The sequence below is a fragment of the Mauremys mutica genome, chromosome 5, assembly GCF_020497125.1.
Source record: "Mauremys mutica isolate MM-2020 ecotype Southern chromosome 5, ASM2049712v1, whole genome shotgun sequence".
Classification (NCBI taxonomy): domain Eukaryota; kingdom Metazoa; phylum Chordata; order Testudines; family Geoemydidae; genus Mauremys; species Mauremys mutica.
The window spans coordinates 83,717,545-83,745,120 of NC_059076.1; the positions used below are offsets into that span (position 1 = coordinate 83,717,545).

Consider the following 27,576-nt stretch of genomic DNA (forward strand, 5'->3'; position numbering starts at 1 on the left):
CAAAAGAATCATTTGTTAGCACACTCTGTGGCCTCTCAACACACAGTTCAACAACTTTGATTCTGCGCAGCAGATAATGATGGTAACATTAGCCACTTCACTGCAATATTAATATTAATATTTTATTCATAACATTACCTCTTTCATTTTTCAGGCACAGTCCCTTCACTTTGTAATCTTCACATTATTAAAAAACAGATGTGCTGCTTTGGTCAATTTCTCTCAGTGACATTCTTGGTGCTTCACAAACTACACATTGTTTTAATAGTGAGTATGAAAAGAAATTAAACGAGAGGAGTTTGAGTCTCAGTTGGTACTTTTGTATTTTATTCCCTTGTGTGTCTAGGACACGAGACATTTATTTGAAAAGTGGGATTTGCCAAATTATTTGTAGTCAGGGATTTTTCAGGAGAATAGCACACTACATACATGTACAAAATTTTTTATTATACTGTCTGTAGAAAGTACAGATTTTTAGTATTTCAGTTCCTAGAATATGGAATCAACAAATGAGATCATGCAGTCTTAGTAAAAGCTGTCACTGATCCAAAATACCTATGCCTAACTTCTGATTTTAATAACCCTCTTATTTACACATTCAAAGAAAACATGTTTCCTGCTGTATACGCTAACAACTGTCCATCTAGAAAATTCTTACCAAGCATCAGTTACTTACCTAAGCCCCTGTCTTTTCAACACTTACACATATGCTTAACTTTACTAAAATAAGTAATCCCACACTGAGGTCAACAGTAAATTATGAACATAAGTTTCTGCAGGACTGGGACTCTATGGAATATCCTCAAGAATACACTAGCTAGCTGGTGGTAGTAAAACAGTAACTATAGGTATCCACTACCAGCTCCCAAGTTTATTATTATTTGTATTATCACAGCACCTAGTGCTACAGTCATGGACCAGGACTCCACTGTGCTAGGCAATATATAACACAGAAAAGACAGTCTCTTTAAAGAATGAGGACCAAAACCTTGCCAGGCCTAAAGATTTCTTTAACAAAAAACAACAACAACAAGTCATAGTATAAACCACATAAACTTAAAAAAACACCCCACAAAGCTGCTACCAACAGTACCCCCCTGGAGATCAGTTTGGAGATGGGTTGTAGTAACAGGCCCTCTGGACATTATTGTAATATAAATATCAAATAATAAGACAAAGGTAGGATCCCCCACAAAAAAAAAACTTAGGGTGAAGGCACATATTAGTGGTTTGAATGGATGTTAGGATTCAATGTTAAGGTTAAAACAGAGTTAGAAACCCAAAGTGTATAAAGTATGGAAGTACATAGTTAAAGCATCTAGACTAATTTAACCAGTCCCTGGAGTTGTCCTCCTACCATTTCATTGAACATGGAGCACTGAAGCAAACATGCATCCCCAATACCAAATGTGCTGATTTACCACCACACAAACGTCCCATCTTTCATTACAATTACTTCAATTTCATGATTGGGACATATGGTGTTTGTATATGTAGAGTTATTTAGTTAAACCCCTATGTGGACACAAGAATAAATGGCCGTAAACTGGCTATCAACAAATTTAGGCTTGAAATTAGATGAAGGTTTCTAGCCATCAGAGAGTGAAGTTCTGGAACAGCTTTCCAAGGGGAGCAGTGGGGGCAAAAAAACCCACAACCTAACTGGCTTCAAGACTGAGCTTGATAAATTTATGGGATTGCCTACAATGGCATGTAGCCGATCTGCAACTGCTAGCAGCAAATATCTCCAATGGCTAGTGATGGGATACTAGATGGGGAGGGCTCTGAGTTACTACAGAGAATTCTTTCCCAAGTGTCTGGCTAGTTGGTCTTGCTCACATGCTCAGGGCCTAACTGAACACCAAATTTGGGGTTGGAAAGGAGTTTTCCCCCAGGTCAGATTGGCAGAGACCCTCAGACTCACAGACTTTAAGGTCAGAAGGGACCATTAAGATCATCTAGTCTGACCTCCTGCACAATGCAGGTCACAGAATCTCACCCACCCACTCCTGTAACAAACCCCTAACCTATGTCTGAGTCATTGAAGTCCTCAAATTGCGGTTTGAAGACCTCAAGCTGCAGAGAATCTTCCAGCAAGTGACCCGTGACCTGTGCCCCATGCTCTGGGGGTATCCTCTGCAGCATTGGGTACAGGTCTCTTGCAGGTTTAAACTAGTGTAAATGGTGGATTCTCTGTAACTTGAAGTCTTTAAAATCACGATTTGAGGACTTCAGTAAATCAGTCAGAGGTTAGGGATTGGTGGGTGAGGTTTCTGTGGCCTGAAATGTGCAGTCAGACTAGATTACACTAGATGTACAAGGAGACATGCTAACTTTTTGTCTAATGACACTTGAAATAAATTACCAGCAGGCAGAATGATTAGGTCTCATATTGTGAAGTGTCATGCACCTCCTGTAATGCACTGAGTGCTCTCAGTACCTCTCAATATTTGGGACTTTAAACAGAGTTGGGAATGAGTCCCTTCAGTATGTTGCTTGTCATATCAGGAATCTGTAAAATTGTTTTATGTCTATTATGCATCACTAGGCCACAAAGCAGCATAGCCAAGATTTTAGTTTTTGTGGTCCTTATTTTAAAAAAAATGGATAAAGTAGTATAATTTTCTGATTTACTCAGGTCACTGCTAGGGGAAAAACAGTAAATACTGTGTTCGAAAGCTTGGTTGGTTTCTTTCAAGTTTAACTAAGAATTTCTACTGTTTGGATTTTTGGTGTGGCAGTGAGTGCAGGTTATTAAACTAAACCAATGTTCTTCAAGAGTAATATACACAAGCCACTGAACTGTGCCTGTAACGTTAATGGAGATTGTGTGGGAATCTCCTTAGTTTTTTAAATAGCACTAACATGAGACTAAAAAGCTAAGGGGGTTTTTGAAAGAGGGGGGCATGTGGAGTGCTGGGAAAATTACTTGGCTAATACACAGTTCAAGGTACCTTAGGAGGGTACCTTAGGAGGGTACACACGAGTATGGCTTTGCTTGTGTAAGTGAATCAATGCGAGCTAGGTTAGTTAGTTGGTTTATCAGGCCAAAGCCACCTCCAAGCTTAGTTTTCTTCTGACACAGAGGCCCCACAGCAGAGTCCCCTGTTCTTTGCAAACAACTCTCACCACCTCAGATCTCTCAAACTCACTACACCAGACACGTCCTCCAGAATATTTATCCATAAAGAGTAATATGTAAAGTGTTTACAGAAAGCTTGTAACTTGTCAAAATTCATAAGAATTACAGGTAATATTTAAGGAATTATAGAGAAAGAATGCTTTATGGACTTGGAATAAAAGTCACCAGGGGCTAATGCATCTCAGTGATGGCCCATTTGGGTAGTGAGGGAGTTGTCATCCTGCCCTGTGTAGCCAATGACATAATGCAAGGCTCAGCTGTGTGGCCTTGCACAATACTAGGACTTCCAATGGAAAACAATCAGAGGCAACTGAAAAAAAAAATCAAATCCACTTGAAGGTAAAACAGGAACTTTACAACAAGACAGGGGTTTGCCCTGTCTGTGAATTGGGGTGGGGGTGGGTGGCTGTTTTCAGTATAACACAAAGGAGTGAGAAGCACTCTGGATCCATTCGCTGAAGGAACCCCTGTGGTGTGGGGATGTTTTCATGAACATTTGGATCCTGGTTCTGGTAAAACCAGTCTGCTCTGCAACACACTGAAATTTGAGGGGGAAACCTACTTTATTGGATAGGAAAGGTAACTATAAGTCTAGACCAAGGTTTGCATTTGGTGATTGTTTTGTATTGTTACCGTTGCCATCACTCCCTCGTTTCTACTTTAATCTTAATTATTTCTTAAATAAGCCTACTTTTGTTTTATTGTAAGGGCTCATAACTGCTGTGTGGTTTATGGGAGTGGGGTTTTAGGGTAACACCAGTAAAGTGGGGTACACTGCACCTTTGGGTGCAGAGGATTTGGATTTTCTGTGAGTAGTTAGTGTCAGCAGCTGGATATCACAGGGGACTAGGGTGCATCAACTGTTAACCTGCAAGGTGAATACTGGGCTGGTACAGTCCTAAGGAGAGTGATTGAATGGCTAAAAGAATGGCAGAATTAGGTTGCTGATACCGCCCCACCCCACCCCAAGCAAAGGCAAGACTCCCTCATGCTGGAGGCATGGGGTTACAATGTGACTCTCAGTCCTGGTTGCCCCAAGAAAAGTCATAGGCTTCCCTGCTGCGTGGATTTTCAGAAGCTTGTGAAACCCCTCCTCACCGCTACATGTCTTAGAAGACTCTCTGGGAAACTTCTGAATGATCTTCCTGTTAAGCCCTAGATGGCAGCCCTTCCCCAACCATCTCTAGATCGATCAGTCTTCTAATGAATCAAATAGGCTCAGAAGACTAAAAAAAACGCCTACTAAGACTCATGGGATGGAGTGTGTCAGGATGAACCTCCTAAAACGCATGAATGAGGAGGCAATGAGCCACCTAAAATTCACTGAGGGTTCTGCATGTCTCAGGAAATACACAACAAAGGAGAGGAACGGCCCTCTTTATCCCACAAATGCTCTCTTTAGTCCCCATATCTGCAGGTTTTCTAAGGTCCATAGTGAGGGAACCCTACTCCTGGAGACCTCAATGGAAGCACACCTGTGAAGAGAGAGAAGGAAATGGGTTTCTCATGGGCTGGGGCAGACAGCAGAGCAGGGAAACATTCCAAGAGCTGAATCCAAACAACTGAAGGTTTATTTCCCAGTCTCCATTCTGAAGCTAACATCTAGCAAGAAAATGCTTCTAATGTTTAGTATCTGTAACAACCATTTTAGTGCATCTTACCTTACAAGCAGCATATCTGATTAATTTCATTTTTGGTGGAAAGTGCCCCTTTCATATTGACAACTCTTCCTAGTTATTGATTAGCATTTTAAGGCTTTTCTACAGGAAAAGGGATTAGTTTCTCATGAAAGCATACATTTGCACCAGTTGTATGACACCCTATATATGCATCAGAACAGACCACAGAGACTGAAAATAAATAGCCAAAAGAGATTGCTCTGTTTTTTCACTCCATAACAAAATACTTCTCTTGTTGAGTAGTATGCTCTCATGGATACATACATTCAACACTTTATGGAACTATTTATATATCTTTCTATCCATCATTGTCCAAATAAGAACTCTGTACATGTCATAAGAGTGACTAAATTACAGTATTTTTAAATAAATGTAATAAATATAAGTGTATATTTACCTTCTGGTTTGGATGTAGTCATCTTGTAAATGTTTACCTAGTTGATGTTGTGCTGTGGATTGTTTGACAAAGGACTAACAGTTCTGTGATGAGCCCTTTACATGTTACCATTAAGCCAGTTTCAGCAAAACTCTGTTTAACAGAACAACACTGAAGAGGAAAACTTCTAGCAAGGCCTATATGCTATTATGCAACATGCCATAAAACAGTTTCATAGATTCACAGATTCATAGACTTAAGGTCAGAAGGGACCATTATGATCATCTAGTCTGACTCCTGCACAATGCAAGCCACAGAATCTCACCCACCCACTCCTGTAACAAACCCCTAACCTATGTCTGAATTACTGAAGTCCTCAAATTGTGGTTTAAAGACCTCAAGGTGCAGGGAATCCTCCAGCAAGTGACCCAGACCCCATGCTGCAGAGGAAGGTGAAAAACCTCCAGGGCCTCTGCCAATCTGCCCTGGAGGAAAATTCCTTTCCCAACCCCAAACATGGTGATCAGTTAAACTCTGAGTATGTGGGCAAGACTCACCAGCCAGCACCCAGGAAAGAATTCTCTGTAGTATAACATCCCATCACAGACCACTGGGCATATTTACCTGCTAATAATCAAAGATCAATTAATTGCCAAAATTAGGCTATCCCATCATACCATTCCCTCCATAAACTTATCAAGCTTAGTCTTGAAGCCAGATATGTCTTTTGCCCCCACTACTCACCTTGGAAGGCTGTTCCAGAACTTCACTCCTCTAATGGTTAGAAACCTAGTTGTTGCTGTGTGAATTCAAACCATGTTGACCATATTTAAACCATAATAGCTTCCTTAACAGGCTTTGAGAATGTATAGACAGTGCTTCATATGTGTGGTATGCACTGCCTTATATTATGTAATATCCCCTGAGATGCCCAGCAATGCATATCTAAGATCACAATTTGTATTGTTGTTCTTTATTTTGTTTGGTGCAGAAAGAGTATACATACTTCCAATGTATACAAAGTTTGAGCAGGTTACAACTTATTTTAATGGATTTATAGATCCCACACAAAACATGAGTAGTTAGTTGTCATACAGATTTGTATTAATATTGATAACAGGAAAGAAAATATAATTATGTAAAACAAATGGCTAGAATTATTTAATTCCAAGGAAGACACTTTAAAGACCCTGGCCAAATGTATAATATTACTGAGATAGTATAATTCATTCATAAGTATTATATTACAATTGTGTTCTAGTTTGCTGAGTTAAGACATTTTTGCCAAATGTTTAGTACTTGGACCCAATGACCAAACTCCATTACATACAAGCATAATGTTGTAATATGTTTACAACATATTTTACTAAGCACTATTAAAATGTCACTCTTCTGTATTTTCTATCCTATCACTCCTATCTCTTTTTCTAGACCAATTAATTCAGCAATACTGCAGTCCAGTGGCTGACACAAAAAACGGTCAACTATTACATAAAGAATCCTGTTATGGACATTAAACTGAGGTACCAGCAAATGAATAAGGTAGTTGGATGAAACATTATTTAAAGGAAAGGACTTTGATTTCCATACAAATACCTTGCTGATCAACACAGATGGGGAGGGGGAGACACAGAAAGTTGGTTAATATGGATATTTAATTGAAACATGATTTAATTCAGGTTTTCAGTGAAGAAGAAACTCTCCAAATATAGTTCAACCAACCTCCACACTAAACAGACACCTACATAGGTGTCACTCAGGCAAGGACTCAAGTAGCAAACCAGTAAAATCCTTGTCGAGGGTGCAGGGGGGGAAGCAACCTCACTAAAATATAATACAAAATATATAATTAAAATCTCCCATTTTCCAAGGCCTGCTAATTATACGGTGCCTTTGCCTGCCCACTCGGGGGTGCTGGAGAAGAGCACCGCCTGCAGCTATCGTTCGCCCCTGGCAGGGCATGCACACCCGGAGGAACAGCCTGGGTGCATGGGGACAAGGGCAGGGGGGAGGCGGGGCGAGGCGAGGGCCCCCGGGGGCTCTAGCCGCAGGCATCGGCGAGGATGCTCGGGGGAGGCGGGCGTACAGGCGGCAGGTTTACCAGTCCCACACCGCCGCTAGGGCCGCCCCCGTCCGTGCACGCCAGCCCCGCCGCCTCCGGGGAGCCTGACGCCAGGGTGCCCCGGGCAGTGGCCAAGCTCCCGTCGCCGTTACCCTGGGTCTGAGCTTTGTGGTCGGCACAGCCGGAGCCGCCTCTAGCGCCGGGCGGACGGTGCCCAGGAGCCTCCTCCCCCCGGCCCGGGCCCGCGGGCAGATACTCACGGAGATCGCTGCGCTGCAGCAGCTCGGCTCCGGGCCCCGCGCCTTTCCCCCGGCGCCAGCAACAAGCCCGGCCCCTGCGTCGCCGGGGAGGGGGTGGAGCTCCCGCTCGCTGGGCGCCAGGGGGCGGCCTGGAGCCCCTTACTGCTGCCTCCGGCGTGGGGGGAGCTGGGGCAGGGCAGCTCCGCCCTTGGCAACGCGCCTTGTCAACGTGCCGCAAGGCCGGGCCCGGCGCCCTGCGGGGAGATGCTCGCGGGCGGGACTGGCGCTGTGTAAATACCGCAGGGCCCTGCTGCGGCGCGGAGCCGCGGGGCCAGACTGGCCAGCGGCGCCCGTCAGTGCAGAGCGCTGGGAGCGACTTAGCACGACGGGAATCGAGTCTTTTATTAGAGTAATTTTGGCCTTTGTCTTTGTCGCCAAGTAACTACTGCGGGGCTGAGAGCAAGGACTGGATTGACTTTCTGTGGCGCATGGCGCGGGGGTCGGTCCCCGGAGCGAGGGGCCGGCCAGGGGCATGGCAGGGGGGCCCGCAACACCAGCTGCGTCACGTGCGAGGGCACGATTTACAAGCGGGCAGTTGCCAGATGCACAATGGCCCATTCGGCCCTGCTGCCAGCACGTCCCTTTCCCTGGGAGTCGGGTTGCCAACTTTCTAACTGCACAAAATGGAACATCCTAGCCCCGCCCTTCCCTGAGGCCCTGCCCTCGCTCACTTTCACTGTGCTGTGGGCAGGAGCGGTGCCAGGGTTTTTGGTGCCCTAGGCGGGGGTCCTTCCACGCTCCCAGTCTTTGGGGCACTTCGGTGGCAGGTCCCGGAGCGAGTGAAGGACCTGCCGCAGAATTGCCACCGAAGAGCCGGAGTGCGGAAGGACCCCCCCCCCCCGCTGCCAAATTTCTGCCAAGGGCAGCAAAATGACCCCCCCCAAATCCTAGCACCCTAGGCGACCGCCTAGGCCTAGGTCGCCTAAATGGAAGTGCCAGCCCTGGCTGTGGGAGGGGGTGTGGGCTCTAGGGTGGGGCTGGGTATGAAGGGTTTGGGGTGCAGGAGAGGGCCCCAGGCTGGGGGGGGCAAAGGATTTGGAGTGCAGGCGGGGCTGTGGGTTGAGGCGGGGGTTGGGGTGCAGGAGGGGATGAAGACTCGGGTGGAGCTGAAGATGATGGGTTCAGGATGTGGGAGGGGCTCTGGGCTGGGGTAGAAGGTTGGAGTGCAGGGGGGTGAGGGCTCTGAGTGGGAGTCCGGGGTTTCGGATACAGGAGGGGGCTCAGGGCCGGGGCTCGGGGCGCATGCTTACCTTGGGCAGCTCCAGGTCAGCGGTGCAGCTGCCTGTCCTGGCTCCATGCTGTACCTTGGAAGCGGCCAGCAGGTCCAGCACCTAAGCGAGGGGGCCAGAAGGCTCCGCACGCTGCTCTTGCCTGCAGGCGCCGCCCCCCAGCTCCCATTTCTCCCATTTGCTGGGACCGGCACCAGGACAGGTAGAGACTAGCCTGCCTTAGCCCCGCAGCACCACCATCCGGACTTTTATCAACCTGCTCTGCCGTGCTGCCAGGAGCTGCCAGGGTGTTCCCTGTCTTCATTGAGTCGCTTTCTGTTAGTGCATTGTACCGGAGCCGCCAGTAGCGCCGGGCGGACGGTGTTCCCTGTCTTTTTGACCGGTGTTCCCTGTCTTCATTGAGTCGCTTTCTGTTAGTGCATTGTACCATAAACTCACAGGTGATCTCACCCTTCTTCACAGTATTTTAGAACTAGAGAAGGGTAGGACTGCACTCAAGGCAGGACTAAGTATTATCTAGACCAGAGGTGGGCAAACTATGGCCTGCGGGCCACATCTGGCCCGCAGAACCCACCTGCCCGGTCAGTAGCGTAGCTGGGGGTGGGAGCAGGGGGAGCCGCCGCTCCCCCAGTGAGCACAAGTGGCGCCTTTTTAATTTTTACTCTGAACAGGGGGGCGGACCTAAAAAAGGCACCACCCACTGTGGCGCTTGTACTCACTGGGTGGCGCTTTGGATCTTCGGCGGCACTTCGGCGGCAGGTCCTTCAGTGCCACCGAAGACCCGGAGTGCATGAAGGACCCGCCGCCGAAGTGCCCATTGAAGACCCAGAGTGCTGCCTGGTGAGTACAAGCGCTGCAGCGGGTGGCACCTTTTTTTATGTCCGCCTCCCCGTTCTCTCCACCTGGCTACGCCACTGCCCGGCCCCTGAGCTCCTGGCCCAGGAGGCTAGCCCCTGGTCCCTCCCCTGCTGTTCCCCATTCCCCGCAGCCTCAGCTCACTGTGCCACCAGCGCAATGCTCTGGGTGGCGGGGCTGCAAGCTCTTGCCAGGTAGCGCAGCTGCAGAGCCACGGCCTGACCTGATGCTCTGTGCTGCGCAGGGGCATGGCTGGCTCCAGCTAGACGGAACGGCTGCCTGTCCTGGTGCTCTGGGCGGTGCGGCTGTATCACCACCAACCATCAGTGCTCCACGCAGCGTGGTAAGGGAGCACGGAGCAGGGGCCTGGCACAGCCTCCCCTAAGCAGCCCTCCATATAATTTCGTAAACCCAGTGTGGCCAAAAAGTTTGCCCTCTCCTGATCTAGACCATTCCTGACAGGTGTTTAGCCACAGGCACCAGCTTCCTCCAGGCCCTGGGGGTGCTCAGCCCCGCCCCCACTCTTCCACAGGCCCTCCCCACTCCTTTCCCTCAAGACCCCATCCCTGGCCCACCTCTTCCTACCCCACTCTGCCCAGGCTTCGCCCCCACCCCTTCTCCCAAGCCCCCAACCCCACTTCTGCTGCACCCCATCCAACCTCTTCCTGCCCAGTTCCGCCCTATCCCCCTAGTGTGCCCTGTCCCCGCTCCAACCCCACAAGCACCTCCTGCAGGCTACGGAACAGCTGACTGCGGTGAGTAGGATGTGCTGGGAGAAAGGGGAAGAGTTGATCAGCAGGACAGCCAGCGGACAGGAGGTGCTGGTGGGGGAGAGAGGGAGCTGGTTGCCAGTGTGTACTAATCACTCCCTATTTTTTTTACGTGGCTGCTCTAGGCCTGGAGCACCCATGGAGTCGGCTCCTATGTGTTTATCTAACCTACTCTTAAAAACCTACGACAGAGATTCCATAACCTCCCTAGGCAATTTATTCCAGTGCTTAACTATCTTGATGGTTAGTAAGTTTTTTCCTAACATCCTACCTAAACCACCCTTGCTGCGATTTAAGCCCATTGCTTCTTGTATCCTCAAAGGTTAACGAGAACAATTTTTCTCCCTCCTTCTTGTAACAACCTTTTATATACTTGAAAACTGTTATCATGTCCCCCCATCTTCTCTTCTCCAGACTAAACAACCCCGTTTTTTTCAATCATCCCTCATAGGTCATGTTTTCTTGATCTTTAATCATTTTTGTTGCTCTTCTCTGGACTTTCTCCAGTTTGTCCACATCTTTCCTGAAATGTAGCACCCAGAACTGGACACAATACTCTAGTTGAGGCCTTATCAGTGGGGAGCAGAGCGGAAGAATTACTTCCCATGTCTTGCTTACAACACTCTTTCTAATGCATCCCAGAACGATGTTCACTTTTTTTTTTTTTACAAGTGCTACACTATTGATTCATACTTAGCTTGTGATCCATTGTAACCTCCAGATCCCTTTCTGCAGTACTCTTTCCTAGGCAACCATTTCTCATTTTGTATGTGTGCAATTGATTGTCCTTTCCTAAATGGAGTACTTTTCATTTGTTCTTAGTGAATTTCATCCTATTTACTTCAGACCATTTCTCCAGTTTGTCCAGATCATTTTGAATTCTAATCCTATCCTCCAAAGCACTTGCAACCCCTCCCAGCTTGGTATTGTCTGCAAACTTTATAAGTCTACTTTCTATGCCATTATCTAAATATTGATGAAGATATTAAATAGAACTGGACCCAAGAATAATCCCTGTGGGATCTCACTCGATATGCTCTTTCAGCTTGACTATGAACCACTGATACCTACTCTCTGGGAACGGTTTTCCAACCAGTTATGCATCCACCTTATAGTAGCTCCATCTAGGTTGTATTTCTCTAGCAAGTGAAAGACAAAAGTTTTGTCTTTCAGAGGTGTTAAAAAAACGCACCCCCCTGAAAGACAAAAGTTTTGTCACCGACAAGTGCTGATGTGAACAGCACTTTGCCAGCAGGAGTGCTGTCCTGCGGACAACGCTGACAACGCTCGTTGAGGGTGGAAGATTTTTGTCAGCAGGGAGCTCTCTCCTGCTGACAAACAGAGGCTACACTGCATGCCTTTTAGCAGCATGGCTGCAGCGGCACAACCATGTTGCTAAAAGTTGGAACCATGAGAATGGTGAAGATTTAATGACAGTGACATTTTAAAAGGTTTAATGTTTTTTGCTGCTCAATTATATTAGGTCCAGATCCTGCAGGCAGAGTATGTCTTCACTACCAACAGCACTTTAATGTGGCTGTGTAGTCGAGGCACCAGAGTTGGGAGAGAGCTCTCCCAGTGCTGTAAAAAAACCACCCCCATGAGGGGAGTAGCTACCAGCACTTGGAGCTGGTGCATTGTCTACACTGCCACTTTATAGTGCTGAAACTTGTATCGGTCAAGGGGGTGTTTTTTCACACACTAGTCCCATGTGTTTACTCACAGTAGCAGAGTTAAGCATGTGCATGTTTGTAAAATAAGGGCTTAGATTATAAACCTTTTAGGGCAGGGATTGCCTTTTACTCTGTGTGTAACCTTTTTAAAAAACATTATTAGTGATTTATTTATGTTTTATTTTATAACTTTATGATGATAATTAAGGGTGTGACAATAAGGAGACTATGTATTTTGTATTATAATCCTATTTATTGTACAGTGCCCAAAGTGTACTTGGTGGGTTCAGACCTGTAGGAAGTCAAGGTCCTTGCACTGAGTTTACAGACTAAGGGTATGGCTACACTTGCAGCTGTACAGCGCTGCCACGGGAGCACTCCCGCGGCAGCGCTTTGGAGTGCGAGTGTGGTCGCAGTGCCAGCGCTGGGAGAGAGCTCTCCCAGCGCTGCAGGTACTCCACCTCCCCATGGGGATTAGTTTACAGCGCTGGGAGCGCCCAGCGCTGGGGCAATGTTTACACTGGCGCTTTGCAGCGCTGTAACTTGCTGCGCTCGGGTGTGTTTTTTCACACCCCTGAGTGAGAAAGTTGCAGCGCTGTAAAGTGCCAGTGTAGCCAAGGTTTAAGACTCCAATTCTGCAATGAGATGCTCCAGGCTGGACTCCTGTGTCCTTGGTGGCGCTCTATGTCCTCCCTGCTGACAGAGCCATTTGCAGATTAGGGCATTAAGTGCCAAATGATGGCTGTAGTTATACAAATGTAAATCTGGAGTAACCCTACTGATTTCAGTGGATTTATATGAGTGTAAATGAGATCAAAATAGAAAACAATTATGGTGGGGGGGGAGAGAAATATTTTTCTTTTTGGTTCGATTTTATTCATGTATTTACTTGCCTGAAAAAAGAGTTCCATTACAAACAGAGTGTTACGTAAACACCCCACTGAAACACACACACAGCTGCCCAGAGGATTCAAGGGGCCTGGGGCAAAGCAAGTTTGGGGGCCCCTTCCATAAAAAAAGGTTGCAATACTATATTCTGTGGAGGGCCCTGCAGGGCCTGGGGCAAATTGCCCCACTTGCCCCTCCCCCAGGCGGCCCTGAACACACACAGTAAAATCCATCCCCAGCACAGGGCGATGCCTTAAAGCACTCCCCAGGGGGCGAGGCTTTCGGGCTGGGGGGCCAGGCCGCGAGGCCTTGCTGCGTGGAAGCAAAGGGTTGAAGACAGACCCGCTCAGAGTGTGGCTGCCCCTCCTTGCCCGGCGAGAGCACATGGCCCCTGCAGCTGTCACTCAGGCGCCTCCTTCTCCTCCCCCTGCTGGACACGCGCGGGCACGGCGCGGCCTCCCCCTGCTCTCACCGAGCGCTGGGCCACCAGCGGGGAGGAGCAGCCGCTGCTGTCGGCGGGGAGGGTTGGTGAAGAAGCGGCCGGCCCCGCTCTGCTCCTGTGCTGCTGCCGGGCATGAGCCCCGGCTCCCTCTCCTGCCGGTGCGGTGCCAGCAGCCGCGGGGCTCGGGGAGAGGCGACCTTCCGAGGGGGCCGCAGGGGCGGGAGATGCGCTTGTTCCCAGCGGCGCCAGGAGCACTATGTTCCCCGATGCCGACAGCACTAGCAGCAGCGGGCAGCCCGAGTCGGCGGGCGCCGCACTCTCCGGCGCCCCGGGAGCGCACAGCCCCGGCGGCCAGTCCTGCCGCAGCAGCGCCCCCGCAGCAGCCGCCGTCGCCGGCGGGGAGGAGGAGGCGGACGACGAGGAAGAGGAGGAGGATCCCGGCTCGTCCCGCCTGATGCTGGCGGCCGGGCTGGGGCTGCTGGCGGTGTCCGTGTTCCACCTGGGGCGGGCGGAGGCGGGGGACGGGGCGCAGCCGTGCCTGGCCCTGCTGCTGTTGCGGCTGGCCCTCTACCTGGGCTGCGCGGCGGCCGCCTTCCTGCTTGGCACCTTGCTCGCCTTGAGCTGCCCGACGCGCGGCCGCCTCCGCCCCCCGCCGGACTTCCCCGCCGCCTGGAGCCGCGAGCCGAGGGGGGACGCTCCGCTCCTGCGGGCAGCCACGGTAAGTGACACCCCAGCCTCTTCTGGCTGCTGGCCAGCCCCTCCCTCCTCCCGCCGATCCCTTGCCTTGGGCCCGGCAGCACAGAGGCCCGGGCACATTTTGAACTGCGATTTCTTGCTCCCTCCTGCTTTGGATTAAATCCCCTCAAACCGCAACAGGGAGGGGCTGCGATTCCTGTCCCCCTTCCCAGCGCAGACAGACCCCCGGGGGGATTGTGTGTGCCCGAAACCACACGGGGGGGCTGCTGTGGAGTTTGCTGGGTGTTAATCTTACGATTCGTCTCTGACAGATGTTACGTTGCAAATGTTCTGCGTTGACAGCGCTGCTGCAATTCAGTGTTGTTGGCTACAGCTCAGTCAGGGGCTTGCTCCTGATCATGCAAACTTGTCCCCGGTAAACGTTGTATGCTGACCCGTTTTCCTGCAACAGTTGAAAACGATGTTTATTCAGGTCAGTTCAGCTCTGCTTAACTGGCACAAGTTATGCAAGTTGCTAAAGGGTATATTTAAATCGAGAGTGCCCTTAGGTAGCCATCCAGCATTCAGGAACAAATTCGTGACAATGTATTAAAAACACTGGCGCACATGTCAGTCTTCTTGCCATTCCTTTATTTAAAAATATATTAGGTGATGGGGGGGAATAAGATACAAGATATTCATGTTGCTTCAATGCAAATACAGCTGTAGGGAGTGCCAAAGAACTGTCCTTGAGTAAACTTTCTCATAATACCTCCTTGAACTCTTACACACCTGCAAGATGAACTTGGGAAAGACATGCAGCTTTATATTCTGTTTACCCTCCAAGGTTAAGACCCCCAAATATAACAGTTTTCCCTGCTGAACTCCAAAGGCCAGTAGTGTAGAGGCAAATCCTGTGTTAACACATCTGTAGACTGGCAGACTTAGTGAGAAATGTTAGTCAAAGTAACTTATTTTAAGCATTTCCTGCCCCAAATAAAAAATCACAGGACTGAGAAAACTATTGCTTGACAGGAGGAATGTTTTCACTCCAATACTACATACAGATATAAAGGATGTGTAGCCCGCATCTGACATTCCCAGGTAAGCTCAGTATAGCTGATAGGAGACACATGTTTGTGAACTTCATATTTCCATGAAAATATAGTGTAGGTAAGTGAAATACCACAATAATAAATAATGCACTTTGATATAGTGCATTTCATTAATAGATCTCAAAGTGCTTTACAACGAAGGGTAAGCGTTATTAGCCGCATTTTGGTATAAAACGTAATCGTTAATAGGATCGTTAGTCATGTTTAATGCTTTAACTTTGGTGTTAATGGCAACTTGAAAGTGTTGTCATTTCTGAATTTCCAGGGTGATGTCTGATTCAGCTTTTGACACCAAGGGCCTTTGAAAGGGAGAGAGCAGAAAGCTTGTTATAATTCACTCAATAGCATAGTGTGCCATTCTTTCACCTTTCCCATCAAACAAGCTAACACAACTTTTGGGAGAGGACTTGTTTCTTCGACCTATTAGTTGTTAAAGAGGGAGTAGTAGGAAGGAGCTAGTCTGTGACTAGAAATAAATTACCAGGCCTTGTGAAGACAGTTTTTTTTCCCTCTTCTGTACTCTCTTTCTAGTTTCATTAACTTCCATAATGGATGAAAAAAACATGCAGACCATTCATGGCAGTAATACAATAAATAAAAGCAATAGTAAACATTTAGTAATAAGAGCTAATATGTATAGACATACCGTCCTTTCTCACAAATCGTAACATGTATGGTTCTAGGCTGTATTTGGCTTTCAGTCCTTTTAACATAAATAGGAAATATTCCCAACACTTAGCAGGAATTGGTGCTAGACAAGATGCCAAAGGACAACAAAGAAATATAATGTCCTAATTGTACTCTCTTCTAATCAAGTACGTATCAGAGGGGTAGTCTGGATCCGTAAAAAGTGACAAAGAGTCCTGTGGCACCTTATAGACTAACAGACGTATTGGAGCATAAGCTTTTGTGAGTTTATGCTCCAATACGTCTGTTAGTCTGTAAGGTGCCACAGGACTCTGTCACTTTCTTCTAATCAAAACTCTTAAAATTCCCTGGGGATATTTACTTACCAAACACAAACATGCCCTGTATTTCGCAATGCCTTGGGTTAATCAGAAGTACTAATTTGTGTTAATAGTGTAAGAGATAATTTTGACTGATTTTAAAAAAGTCCCTTGAATGGATAACTGAAAGGGGGAAAAAATAAACTTGTGTGTTCACAGGTTTCTCTTAATGTAGCTCTGTGAACTATTCCCCAGGAACTGGGAGGCCACATTAGTGCTCTTTTTCCTTTCTAAATTGTGTTTTGATACCGAGTCACTTTAATGACTCTTAATTAGTGGGTTGAGTTGCCACACTCACTTTGAGAAATACCAAAACTAAGATGGATGAGATGCTTATTAGAGTCAGTGACTGTACATTTAGTTGATATGAACGATCCTTTATAGAGAGTGGTTTATTTAATCTGACTTGAACTAACAGGAGAATAAACATGTTTTCCAGCAAAAAATATGTATTGATCAGAACATCACCCCCAGATTCTGGAGATTAGTTGTTTTACAGTTTTAAAGCACATAAAAATATTCTCATGTACACACATGCCCAGCATTGAGCATCTCTTGAAAATTTAAACCTGATATAGTTAGTCACTTTTTTTGTTTTGAACTTATTTTAGGAAAATATCTTTCACATATACTTATCAGGATTCCTTCTTCAAAACTATTTTCATACAGTTATTCTGGCTGAGATTTACATGGCTCTGTTTCACATTCTGAGGTGGTCAGCTTTTCTTTCAGTCCATATGGAATTTAGGTATAATGGATAATGCTATGCACATGCGTCCCTTGTGCAAGAAAAGAAGAATTGCATTTCTTCCTCCCCAGACTACCTAACTACCGCCCAGTCTTTGGAGCTTCTGGGGTCCTGGAAGATGAGTTTTATTACTTAAATTGTAGAAAAATCAGTAGAGAGATTATTGGAAAATAGTCCCTTGTGGATCAGACAGGATAGCTGGCAGCCTAGACCAATCATTTGATATGGTGTAGAAAGCTGAGCATTCTTCCCTCTTCTGATGGGGAGAATCAAATGGGGGGTTGGAATGGTAAATGGCAGGAGCCACAGCAGCCATCAGAAGAGGTACACCTTTGCGTGTAGGTCTCTTTTCTAAAATGTGATCACAGTCACTAGGTGGGGGAGGGAGAGCTGGGCACAATGTGGAATGGCAGGAACAGCATCCTATGCATCTTTTGGTTAGGTTCGTATATGTTATTCAGAAACATCCATACTTATCCTAAAAATTAGTTTTTTCTGCAAAATCTACCTGCTGAAGCCTAATTTATCCCCCCTCCCCCTGATCCTTCAGAGAGATATAGAAAATCACTGATCCTTAAGGTGTCCTGCTATTCACTTCTGTCCATATTGAGAATATGCCGTTTGCTGTTCTGTCACCACTGCTTTTTGATCATAGGACTTCTGATTTCAGAAACCAAGAATTCTGGACTGTCCTTGTTCAAGATTGCTCACCAGTTTCTCCTCTGCATTTTGACATCTGGAGATGTGCTAGTTTGTCCTTATTTAAGTGATTTGTTAATCTCCCTTTAATGATGCAGTCAGCTAACTTTCCTAATGCTGAAGTGAATCTTATTAATGCATAATTCATTAAATAAAAAAAAAAAGCTGCCATCATACCATCTGCCAATCTTCAGAAGTATTTCTAGATTTCTAAGGTTATATTACATAGATCCAGTCCTGCAATGGGAGTTCCACTTGCAGAATTGGGGCTATGATTTTGATAGCTCTGCTAAGTAATAATTGTTATTATTTTCTTTTACAGCTCTGTTGAATACTCTTTGCCCTTGGGGATTTATGGCATTTTCCTTAGAACTAAAAATCTGACAGGATTATGCCTTGATGAGTTGCAAAATGTAACCTTGGGATCGTAACTTCTTCCTCAGTGAAGGCTGATGCAACGAAATTAAATTCTTTTGGAAACTCCATCTTATTTATTTGCTCCCATGACTCCTTGGTGATAGAGTGGCCTTCAGACTTGCATGGAGCTTTCTTGTGTTAGACACATTGAAAGACTTCCTTGTTGTCTTGCTTTGCCATCTCATGTATCCTCTTTTGTCATCTTTATCTCTGTCTCACAGCTTGCCTGGCAGTTCATTTGGATAATATTATTTAGACATTTAATATTTGTTTTCAGAAACCATGTTGGTTTTGGTGGAGGGTGTTCATTTTAAAAGAAGTATTTTATGACTGACAGAGAGAACATAAGGAAAGAGCAGCTTCTCTCTTGACAAGTGAAAGCCACATTGCTTCAGTAATTTAGGAGGCCAAGTGCTGGGATGGCCAGATTATCACTATCCAGATCTTTGGCAGGGAAGTCACAAACTTGGGACCAAAACTCTGTTGGAAGCCCAGTGAAAAACAATCCCCATTTGGATTGTGTATTCAGGATATGCCTTGGAATTTAGAATGCTCTCTCTGAAACACTTGATCAGTCATAAAGGTTCTAGAGAGAAACTTGTTTTGGGCCTCTTATTATTACTTGATTTTTGTCACCCTGTGATTTGCAAAGGGGAGCAAACCCACAGAAGAAATTACCAGCGGAAAAGACAATTACACACTTTCTCCCTCCTCCTTCTCCTCTGGTCTGGCTTGGCTGGCTATGTGTTATTCACAAAATAGCTGCATGGTCCATGGGTAATGTGGATAAAGAAGGTGTGATGATGGAAGCAGAGGATCCTAGGGGCAGCCATTCTGTACTGTATTTCCCTAAAGAGAATGCTCACCCAGCATAGTGGAAAAGGAGCAGAATTAATGCTGATTAAAGCAGAATTCCTTCTCTGTGTTCTTCTGTCCCTCCCATTAAAGGAATCAGAACACAGTGTCTTTGCTGTAGAAGGAGGCTTGAGGTCAAAAGGCTTGGAGATAAATGCAGAGGGATTTTCTCTGTAGTAGGTTAAGCTGGTGTCCATGATCTGTGGAGTTGAGGCCTGGGTTTTTCCCAAACCTTAACCTATTCAGATCCTTCAGGTCTTGAATTTGCTGGGACCTTTGGGTTTGAGGGCTGATCGTTTCTTTCCATACATTCTCATAAAGGAGGAGAGCATGGGGCTATTCTGTAGGCAGGGAATCCTCTGTTAACTCATCGTTATTCTTATGAAATTGTGCACAAACATTTGCTCTGATTCTGAGGACTTTTTTTTCATATTAAACATGTAATAGAACCACTAATGGATGAAAAAGGATTATTGCTTTGTAAACAGGCATTGAAATGCTAACATTACTTAGACAAATTAGAAATAATCACAGGATATGGGGAAAGATAGTACATTCAAAACATTTTTTTTCTCAAACTGAGTAGTCCTGTCTGTCTAATTTGATACAATTTTAATTAAACTTTCTATAAAGTTGTTATTGTTGGGAACTCCTAGTTGTAGAAGCTAGGGCTTGGTTATCTGCTTTTATTTATTTATTTATTTGTATCACTTCAGCTCCATCAGTTTAGAAACCAATACAGTTAAAACAGTACAGTCCCCTAGCATGGACACAGTTATGTTGTAAATGTATGGAAATAAGATATACCAATATAAGCACCCTTTTCCCCGGTATAGCTGTTCTCGGAGCACCCAGGCCTGTGATTCACTTTGTTACCTCCTGCCTCTATTGTGAGGGAGTCTTGCTTGTGTCTGGCTGGGTGTCAGCTCCCTAACACCAACAGCCTTTTGTGCCCTCTCCTTGGGGCTGTGGCAGCCCTGTCTTTGCCTTGCAGGTTAACAATAGGTGCACCCAGTCCCTGAGTCCCTTTGAAATGTTCCCCTGTGATATGCAGCCCCTGATACTGGCTATTTACAGAAATCTCAGATCCTCTGCTCCCAAGGGGGCAGTGTACCCCAGTTTACTAGTTTTACCTTAAACCACCATTCCAGTAAACCGCACAGCACTTAAAACATAAAACAAAAGTAGGTTTGTTTAAGAAAGAATAGAGCTTCAACCTGAAACAAGAGAGAGTGATGGAAACAAATGGTTACAACACAAAACAAAATCATATGATGCAAATCTGAATCTATACTTATTAATAGTTACCTTTTCTGTCTAATAAAATAGGTCCCCTCCTCCCAAAGTTCAGTCTATTGCAGAGCTAGCTGGCTGGCTTTATAGGAACCAGGATCCAAATTTTCATGAGAATTCTTGAGGGGCGGGAGCTGTCTCCCCAGTGAATGGATACAGAGTGCATTTCCTCACTTGGTGTTATAGTGAAACAATCTGTTGTCTTTATTCACATGCAGGGCAATTCCCTGTCTGTTTTAATGTTCCTTTTGAACTTCTAAGTGGTTTCAATTATTTGCAATTGTCTATGAAGATTTTCCACTGAAAGTCATGGGATGGCACAAGGGTAGACAATTGAGTCATGGATTACATCTCGGACTAACCAGGGTGGGGTGGTTTCCCCCTCTACTTGAGTGGGCCATCACTGAGGCATATTATCCCCTGGTGACTTAAGTTTTAGTCCAAGCCCATAAAGCATACTTTCCCTATAATTACATTATTTCTTAAATATTACCTGTACGTACATACATCTGGCAATGATTATGAATCTTGACAAGTTACAAGTGTTCTGTAGATACCTTATATATTGCTCCTATGAATATCCTGCAAGACGTTTGTTTGGTGTAATGTGTTTATTGGGTCTGAGGCTAGAGTTGTTTGCAAAGAACAGGGGACCCTTTGTCAAATGGCCTCTGTGTCACAAACTGTGACCAAGCTAAGGGGTTACACTGTTTTAACTCTGTTTGTTTCTAAACTGAGAGTTAAAGTGATACAAAAACTGTTTGTAGACCAGTCCTTAGTGTGTCTGATATATAACTTCTTTAATATATAAAATTGATTTTAAAATATCTTAAGTTTCTTAGAAGTTTGTGTGGGTCTTTTGTGACTGAAAAAATGCTTCAGTACTGTTCATAAGGTATTTCTAGTAGGAAAATTATATATCCTTCTCAGTTAAAGCTGAACTCATGGAAAATCTACTAAAACATTATTAGAAGCAACAACTCTTGATTACCGCAGTTCAGTACTAGTGTAGTAATGTTCATGTACATCATGAGACTGACAACTAAGATTTGTTAATAGTTACAATATTGGATAGCACAAACAGGTATGAGTCATTTGATATTGGTTTTTGTGTATTAGTCTTTTGCCTTTTGGCCCATAGATTAAAATTGAAAAATGCTTTGCACAAAGTATAGGTATATTATGTACATTGTATTCTGAGTTCTGTACTAGTTTTATTTTATTGCATGAGTGTAATAGAAAAAAATGCTAATTTTCCTGTGCGTGTGGTGTGGCACTGCTGCATTGTTGATCTTCTACACAGATTCCTGTGTCACTCTGCAGTATTTCTAAGAAAATTCAGCATACTGTGCAGCTTCCATACAATGTATCTACATTGCATCCTTTAATAGTTGTGTAGTGTGCCACCAAATAGATAATGTTTTTAAAGTTTTTTTTTATCATCCTTGTCACTTGTGATTTCTTACCCAGTTCCTCCTGATCACCCCTTTTGTTCAGACATTTTGCTGCTGAATATCGCTGTCTCTCAGTTCTTGTTGGCCAGGTTTGATTCAACAGAGCACTCCTTACCATTTAGAAGATAAAACTTGCAAATTATAAACAATAACATTCTGTAAAATATATTTTTATGAATTAAACAGTGAGTTTGCAGTTGCTTCAGTAAAGTACCCCACAATAAGGGCTTTTGATTTCTAGGTTTTAATTGTAAACACAGATAGAACACCACAGTTTAATTTAAAAAAAATCAAATTGATGTTTTATCCAATAAACACTGGAAAAACTTTGGAAATAGTTACTTGTATCTAAGTGCTTGTCTACGTGGAGCAGTAATGCAGACTACTAGGTGTGATTTCTAAAGTGCTCTAACATGTTGGTCAGTGAAGACCCTGCTGGTGAACACTGAAGATTCCCTAAAGTGCTTTAACATAGTGCTGTTTGAAACAGTACTATATTAAAGTGTACTAGGGAACATTACTCATTACTGTAATGAGTGAAGTACCAGTATATAATATGTTACTCTGTAAAGTACATACAGTGAGATCCCCCCCCCCTTTTTTTTGGATATCTACATAAAGCTGAAAAATTCCCCCCCCCCAATAAAATTAATAAACCCTGTCAAACAGAAGTCTTACCCTCAGTCAATAAGGAGGCACTGCTCTTTGTGTTTAAGCATAGGACTTTTAAGACTGAAATATGAAAGGATCAAATTGTGCAGTGAACTCACTTTGTAGAATTGTGTATATTGGATTATAGTGCCTGTGATATGGAGTAATTCCTGCTACAGGAAGGGATCTACTCTTAAAGTATTGAGCTGATGTCTTTTCCTCTCCTTGTTAAGGAGGCACTGAGTTGAAAAGAAGGAAAAAGTCCTATGATATGAGGCAAAAATAAGTGTTTAATATTTTTAGTTCCTTTGTTCTGGATTGCATTAAAACTAGTTTTGAATGTAGAAATTTGTGGCAAATGCTTCATTGGATCCCTTACTACTCTAGAACAGGGAAAAAGATACTCAATGCAAATATTTAATATAAGCAAGTATGTGTGTCAGAGAATGATCCTAGTGGAAGACTTGAATGGCTTTTGTTTGCAGAACCCTCTGAAGTATCACTCTGTTAAATTTCTTTAGAAATTTAAGTAGAATATTTTATGCAGTGGACTCTCTCCCCATTTCTTTTTAAACTGAGAGATTGTGCATCATTTTATTTCCCTCCTGTGAATAAGGCACAGAAATCCTGAAGTAATCCCATGACTGGCATTATGAATTTGCTGTGTGAAGCAAAATGTCTCAAAAGTGACAAGTCATAATCCTAAAAATATTTTGGTTAGTATTTTTCAGGCTCAGGAGAATGTCTAGAAAACCCTCAGCTGTCCAAAACTATCCTTTTTGCTTGAGGGGAAAGAGAAGTCGTCTTATATATGGTGTTCCAAATCTGTGGAACGTCTTACTTGGTTATGATTCTAGCTTTTAAGTGCTAGGAGACATTCATATGAAAGAACTCTATGAAATAGTGTAAGGTTAATTCATTGATGGTGCTATGATTTATATAATTATTACTACAGTAACTCCTCACTTAAAGACAGTGGTCCCCAACCTTTTTGTGGCCAGTAGCACATTCATGTTTTCAGAAGAGTTTGGCAGGCACCAACAGTTTTTCAAGGCTTATTTTGTATTTGTACATTAAATAATATGAAAAACATCATATTTAATATTACATAATATATGAATCCATAAGATAAAAAGGGTAATTTTACATGCAAAAGGTATTAAATTATTCAGCAATGACTCTTTCACCTTAGCATGTGAATTTGCTCTTTTTTATCTACCTGTAAGAAAAATTAAGGAGTTTTTACAAAATAAATATCATAAACAGTTTTCATCTTATTTATTTAAAAAAAGTAAAACATTGTTGAACTGCTGGTCCAAATATATTTATTATTCTTACTTTAATATAGAATGAAGCCTGCAGCCTTGGAGTTCTCTTTCCCCGGCAGGAGTGGGGCTGCAGTTTCTCTCCGGCTTAAGCTGCGGCCCCGCGCCTGCCGGGGACCGAGAACACCAGCGCCCGCAGTCTGCAACCCCAGTGTTCTCTGTCCCTGGCAGGCGCGGGGCCACTGCTTCTCTCCGGCTTCGAAGCCAGAGAGAAGCCGTGTCCCGGCACCTGCCAGGGACAGAGAACACCGGTGCCTGCAGCCCCGGAGAACCCGGAGAGAAGCCGCTTCTCTCCCATGCTGGGCACTAGGCGGTCCCCGCGCCTGCTGGGGACAGAGAACACCAGCGCCCGCAGCCTGCAGTCCTGCAGTTCTCTGTCTCCGGCAGGCGCGGGGCCGTGGCTTCTCTCCCCTGCTGGGCACTAGGCGGGTGCACATAAAAGCCCCGGCGGGCGCCATGGCACCTGCGGGCACCGCATCGGGGACCACTGCTTTAAGTCACCCCGGTTAACGTTTCATTGTTACGTTGCTGATCAGTTAGGGAACATGCTTGTTTAAAGTTGTGCAATGCTCCTTTCTAATGTCGTTTGGCAGCCACCTGCTTTGTCCACTGATTGCAGGAAGAGCAGCCTATTGCAGCTAGCTGGTGGGGGCTTGTAACCAGGGTGGACTGGCAGCCCCCCATCAGCTCCCCTCTCCCCTAAGTTCCCTGTGCTGCAGCCAACCAGCAGGCTATCGATCGGCAGTTCAGCTGTTCCTCCCCCCATTGCCATGTGCTGCTCCTGCCCTCTGCCTTGGAGCTGCTCCCAGAGACTCCTGCTTGCTGTGTAGGGGGGAAGGGGTGTGTGTGTGTGACAGGTTAGATCACAGAACCCCCCTTGGGAGCTGCCACCTGATGTGCCAAGACTACCTCTGCCCCTGCCTTCTTGCCCTGTCAGCTTAGGACTTCAGTGCCCTGCCTGGTTTGAGCCAGACTCGCTAGCCTGCTGCAGACCCAGACGCATGTCTGAATCACATCCCCTAACAGCAGTAGGCTTACCTGAAAGCAGCTAACAGAAGTGTTCTTGTCTTTAACACTCAGATGCCCAACTCCCAATGGGGTCTAAACCCAAATAAATCCATTTTACCCTGCATAAAGCTTATACGGGGTAAACTCATAAATTGTATGCCGTCTATAACACTGATAGAGAGAGATGCACAGCTGTTTCCCCCCCCAGGTATTAATACATACTCTGAGTTAATTAATAAGTAAAAAGTGATTTTACTAAATACAAAAAGTAGGATTTAAGTGGTTCCAAGTAGTAACAGACAGAACAAAGTGAATTACCAAGCAAAATAAAATAAAACACGCCAGTCTATGTCTAATACAGTAAGAAACTGAATACAGATAAGATCTTCACCAATTCCAGACTGCTTCCTTTTACAGACTAATCTCCTTTTAATCTGGGTCCAGCAATCACTCACACCCCTAGCAGTCACTGTCCTTTGTTCCAGTTTCTTTCAGGTATCTTTGGGGTTGGAGAGGCTCTCTCTTTAGCCAGCTGAAGACAAAATGGAGGGGGTCTCCCCTGGGCTTAAATAGACTTTCTCTTGTGCAAATTCCAGCTACAAAATGGAGTATTGGAGTCACCTGGGCAAGTCACCTGTCTATGCATGACTGAGTTCCTTACCAGCCAAGCCACATTCCTGGGAAAGTCCAGATGTGGACTGGTGTCTCCAAGTTAATTGTTGGCTTAATATTTCTTGATGGGGCACATACTGAGAATAGTCTTTTCTCAGGAAGCTGACCAACTGCTTCACTACAGCCTACTTAGTCAAACAAGAATGCAGCCAATATTCATAACTTCTAATACAAAAATGATACATGCATACAAATAGGATTAATAGATTCAGTAGATCAGGACCTTTACAGAGATATTTTACATGGCATATGTAGTATAAAACACATTCTAGTTATGTTACTTACACACACACGCACGCATGCATGTTTCCATAAAGCCTTATGGGTGGCACCGTCACAGGGGGGCTAATGTCTTGGTGTCCCCTTCCCCCCTGCTCCTGCACCCTGCTTGTTCTCCATATAGAGCAGGGAGGGGACACGGATAGAGAGAGACAACGAGAACTTGAGGCAGCAGCTGCTGTCTCAACTTCCTGACCCACTTAAAAAGACAATGCACTTAAGAGTGCATCAGCTTACTTAAAGGGGCAGTGTGCATTTCTCTCTCTCTCTCTCTCCTACGCACAAGGTGTGTGTCTGTCTCTGTCTGCTATGCTGTCTCTCCTCCCTCCTGTTCGTGCTGCCTTCATGAGAGGCTACATTAACAACAATGTGTTAACCCTTGAGGGCTCAGCCAAGTGCTAGTTCATCATTTAGCAGCAAGGCAATCCCTGGGAAATATCCCTCCATCTTCCACCCTCTAACTTCACTACCTCAACTAAGTTTCACAATCATCATAGTTGTGAACAGTATTAAACGGTTTGTTTAAAACGTATACTGTGTGTATATCTATATAATATATAGTTTTTTGTCTGGTGAAATTTTTTTCCCTGGAACCTAACCCCCCTCTATTTACACTAATTATTATGGGGAAATTTGATTTGCTTAACATTGTTTTGCTTAAAGTTGCATTTTTCAGGACCATAACTACAATGTTAAGCGAAGAATTACTGTATAATGGTAGCACCTAAAGGCTCTGATTGGGGATCAAGAACCCATTAAAAGTGTGTTGTGCTAGACACTGTACATGCATCATAAGAAAAAAAGTGTATTAATTGCACCAAAATGCACTGACCTGTCAGACTCTTTTTAAAAATCAGGTTACAGTTTTGGCAGATAGAAGTTCTAATACTTCATTTGTGTTTGGAAGGGAGACTTCTCCCCAGATTCAGAGGAAAGATTTTAGCACATTTTCCCCCTTCCTTCAATAACTTTTACATTTACCAGTAGCACATTTCTAAAGAGCTATGTCTTCAGCAAGGGACTGAACCCTTTTCTGTATTTAAAAATTGTACTGGAATAACATGGGACTGTCTTGCATCTGTGTACAAATTCTCTCCCATTAACAGATCTGTGCGCTTAAGTCAACATAATTAGTCTGGTTTGCAATCAATGCAACTCCATTTCTGTTGGAGTTAGGTCAGTTTGGCAGCAATGTGGCTGCATCCCACTTCCAATGTAGTCAAGGCCTGAATTGCAGATCCTGCCTGCTCCTTCTGGACATACTTTTAGAATCACGCTCTAGTGAGGACGTCCTATTCCATCCCTGCTTTGGTGCTGTAGAGCAGGGATTGGCAACCTTTGGCACGTGGTTTGTGTACCTGCCATGTCTGCAGGTTCGGCCGATTGCAGCTCCCTCTGGCTGCGGTTCGCTGATCCAGGCCAATGGGGGCTGCAGGAAGCACTGCAGGCCGAGGGATGTGCTGGCCACCGCTTCCCGCAGCCCCCATTGGCCTGGGATGGCGAACCATGGCCAGTGAGAGCTGCGATCAGCCGAACCTGTGGACGCGGCATGTAAACAAACCGCTTGGCCCGCCGGGGGCTTACTCTGGCGGGCCGCGTACCAAAGATTGCCAATCCTTGCTATGGAGGCGAATATCTTAAAATTAAAAAAATGCCTATTTAGGTAAGCAGCTTAAAAATAAGTAGTCATGGATGCTCACGGCTAGCACTTTACTTAATTGAAAAGTGCTTTGGAAAATTTAAAGGGCTTACATTTTAAAATGCTTCACAGGACTGAGCAAAACCTGTTTGACAGAATGTTCTAATGATTTAATGTTTGCTACTGGCCTCTCGCTGAGGTGTACCAAGGTGCAACATTTGTCTTTGTATCCAAGCGAACTTCTGGTCCAGGAATTTTGCTTCCTGAGATTTTGTAAATCTATAAAAATGTTACACTGTTTACTAGAACATTTTTTTAGTTGCT

The 27,576-nt window shown here is 45.0% G+C and overlaps 2 protein-coding genes across 9 annotated transcripts in view; one reads left to right on the forward strand and one right to left on the reverse strand.

Annotated features, from left to right (window-relative positions):
- CFAP97 (cilia and flagella associated protein 97) overlaps window positions 1–7,673 on the reverse strand; it is a 53,937-nt gene extending 46,264 nt beyond the window's left edge. Inside the window, exon 1 of one of the 3 annotated variants that reach the window (XM_045017318.1) lies at window positions 7,520–7,673. The gene's annotated coding sequence lies outside the window, so the exon portion shown is untranslated. Of the gene's footprint in view, window positions 1–5,754; window positions 5,774–6,919; window positions 7,008–7,519 lie in introns of those variants that run through there. The other 2 variants (XM_045017319.1, XM_045017320.1) reach the window with 2 other exon arrangements.
- Window positions 1–27,576, forward strand: part of SNX25 (sorting nexin 25) — a 175,769-nt gene that overhangs the window by 16,554 nt on the left and 131,639 nt on the right. For 4 of the 6 annotated variants that reach the window (XM_045017313.1, XM_045017314.1, XM_045017312.1 and 1 more), the window contains exon 1: window positions 13,493–14,133. The exons of the other annotated variants lie outside the window; for them this stretch is intronic. In XM_045017313.1, the coding sequence (XP_044873248.1) occupies window positions 13,672–14,133 (462 nt within the window). In that variant the 5' untranslated portion in view covers window positions 13,493–13,671. Of the gene's footprint in view, window positions 1–13,492; window positions 14,134–27,576 lie in introns of those variants that run through there. 6 annotated transcript variants of the gene reach the window in all.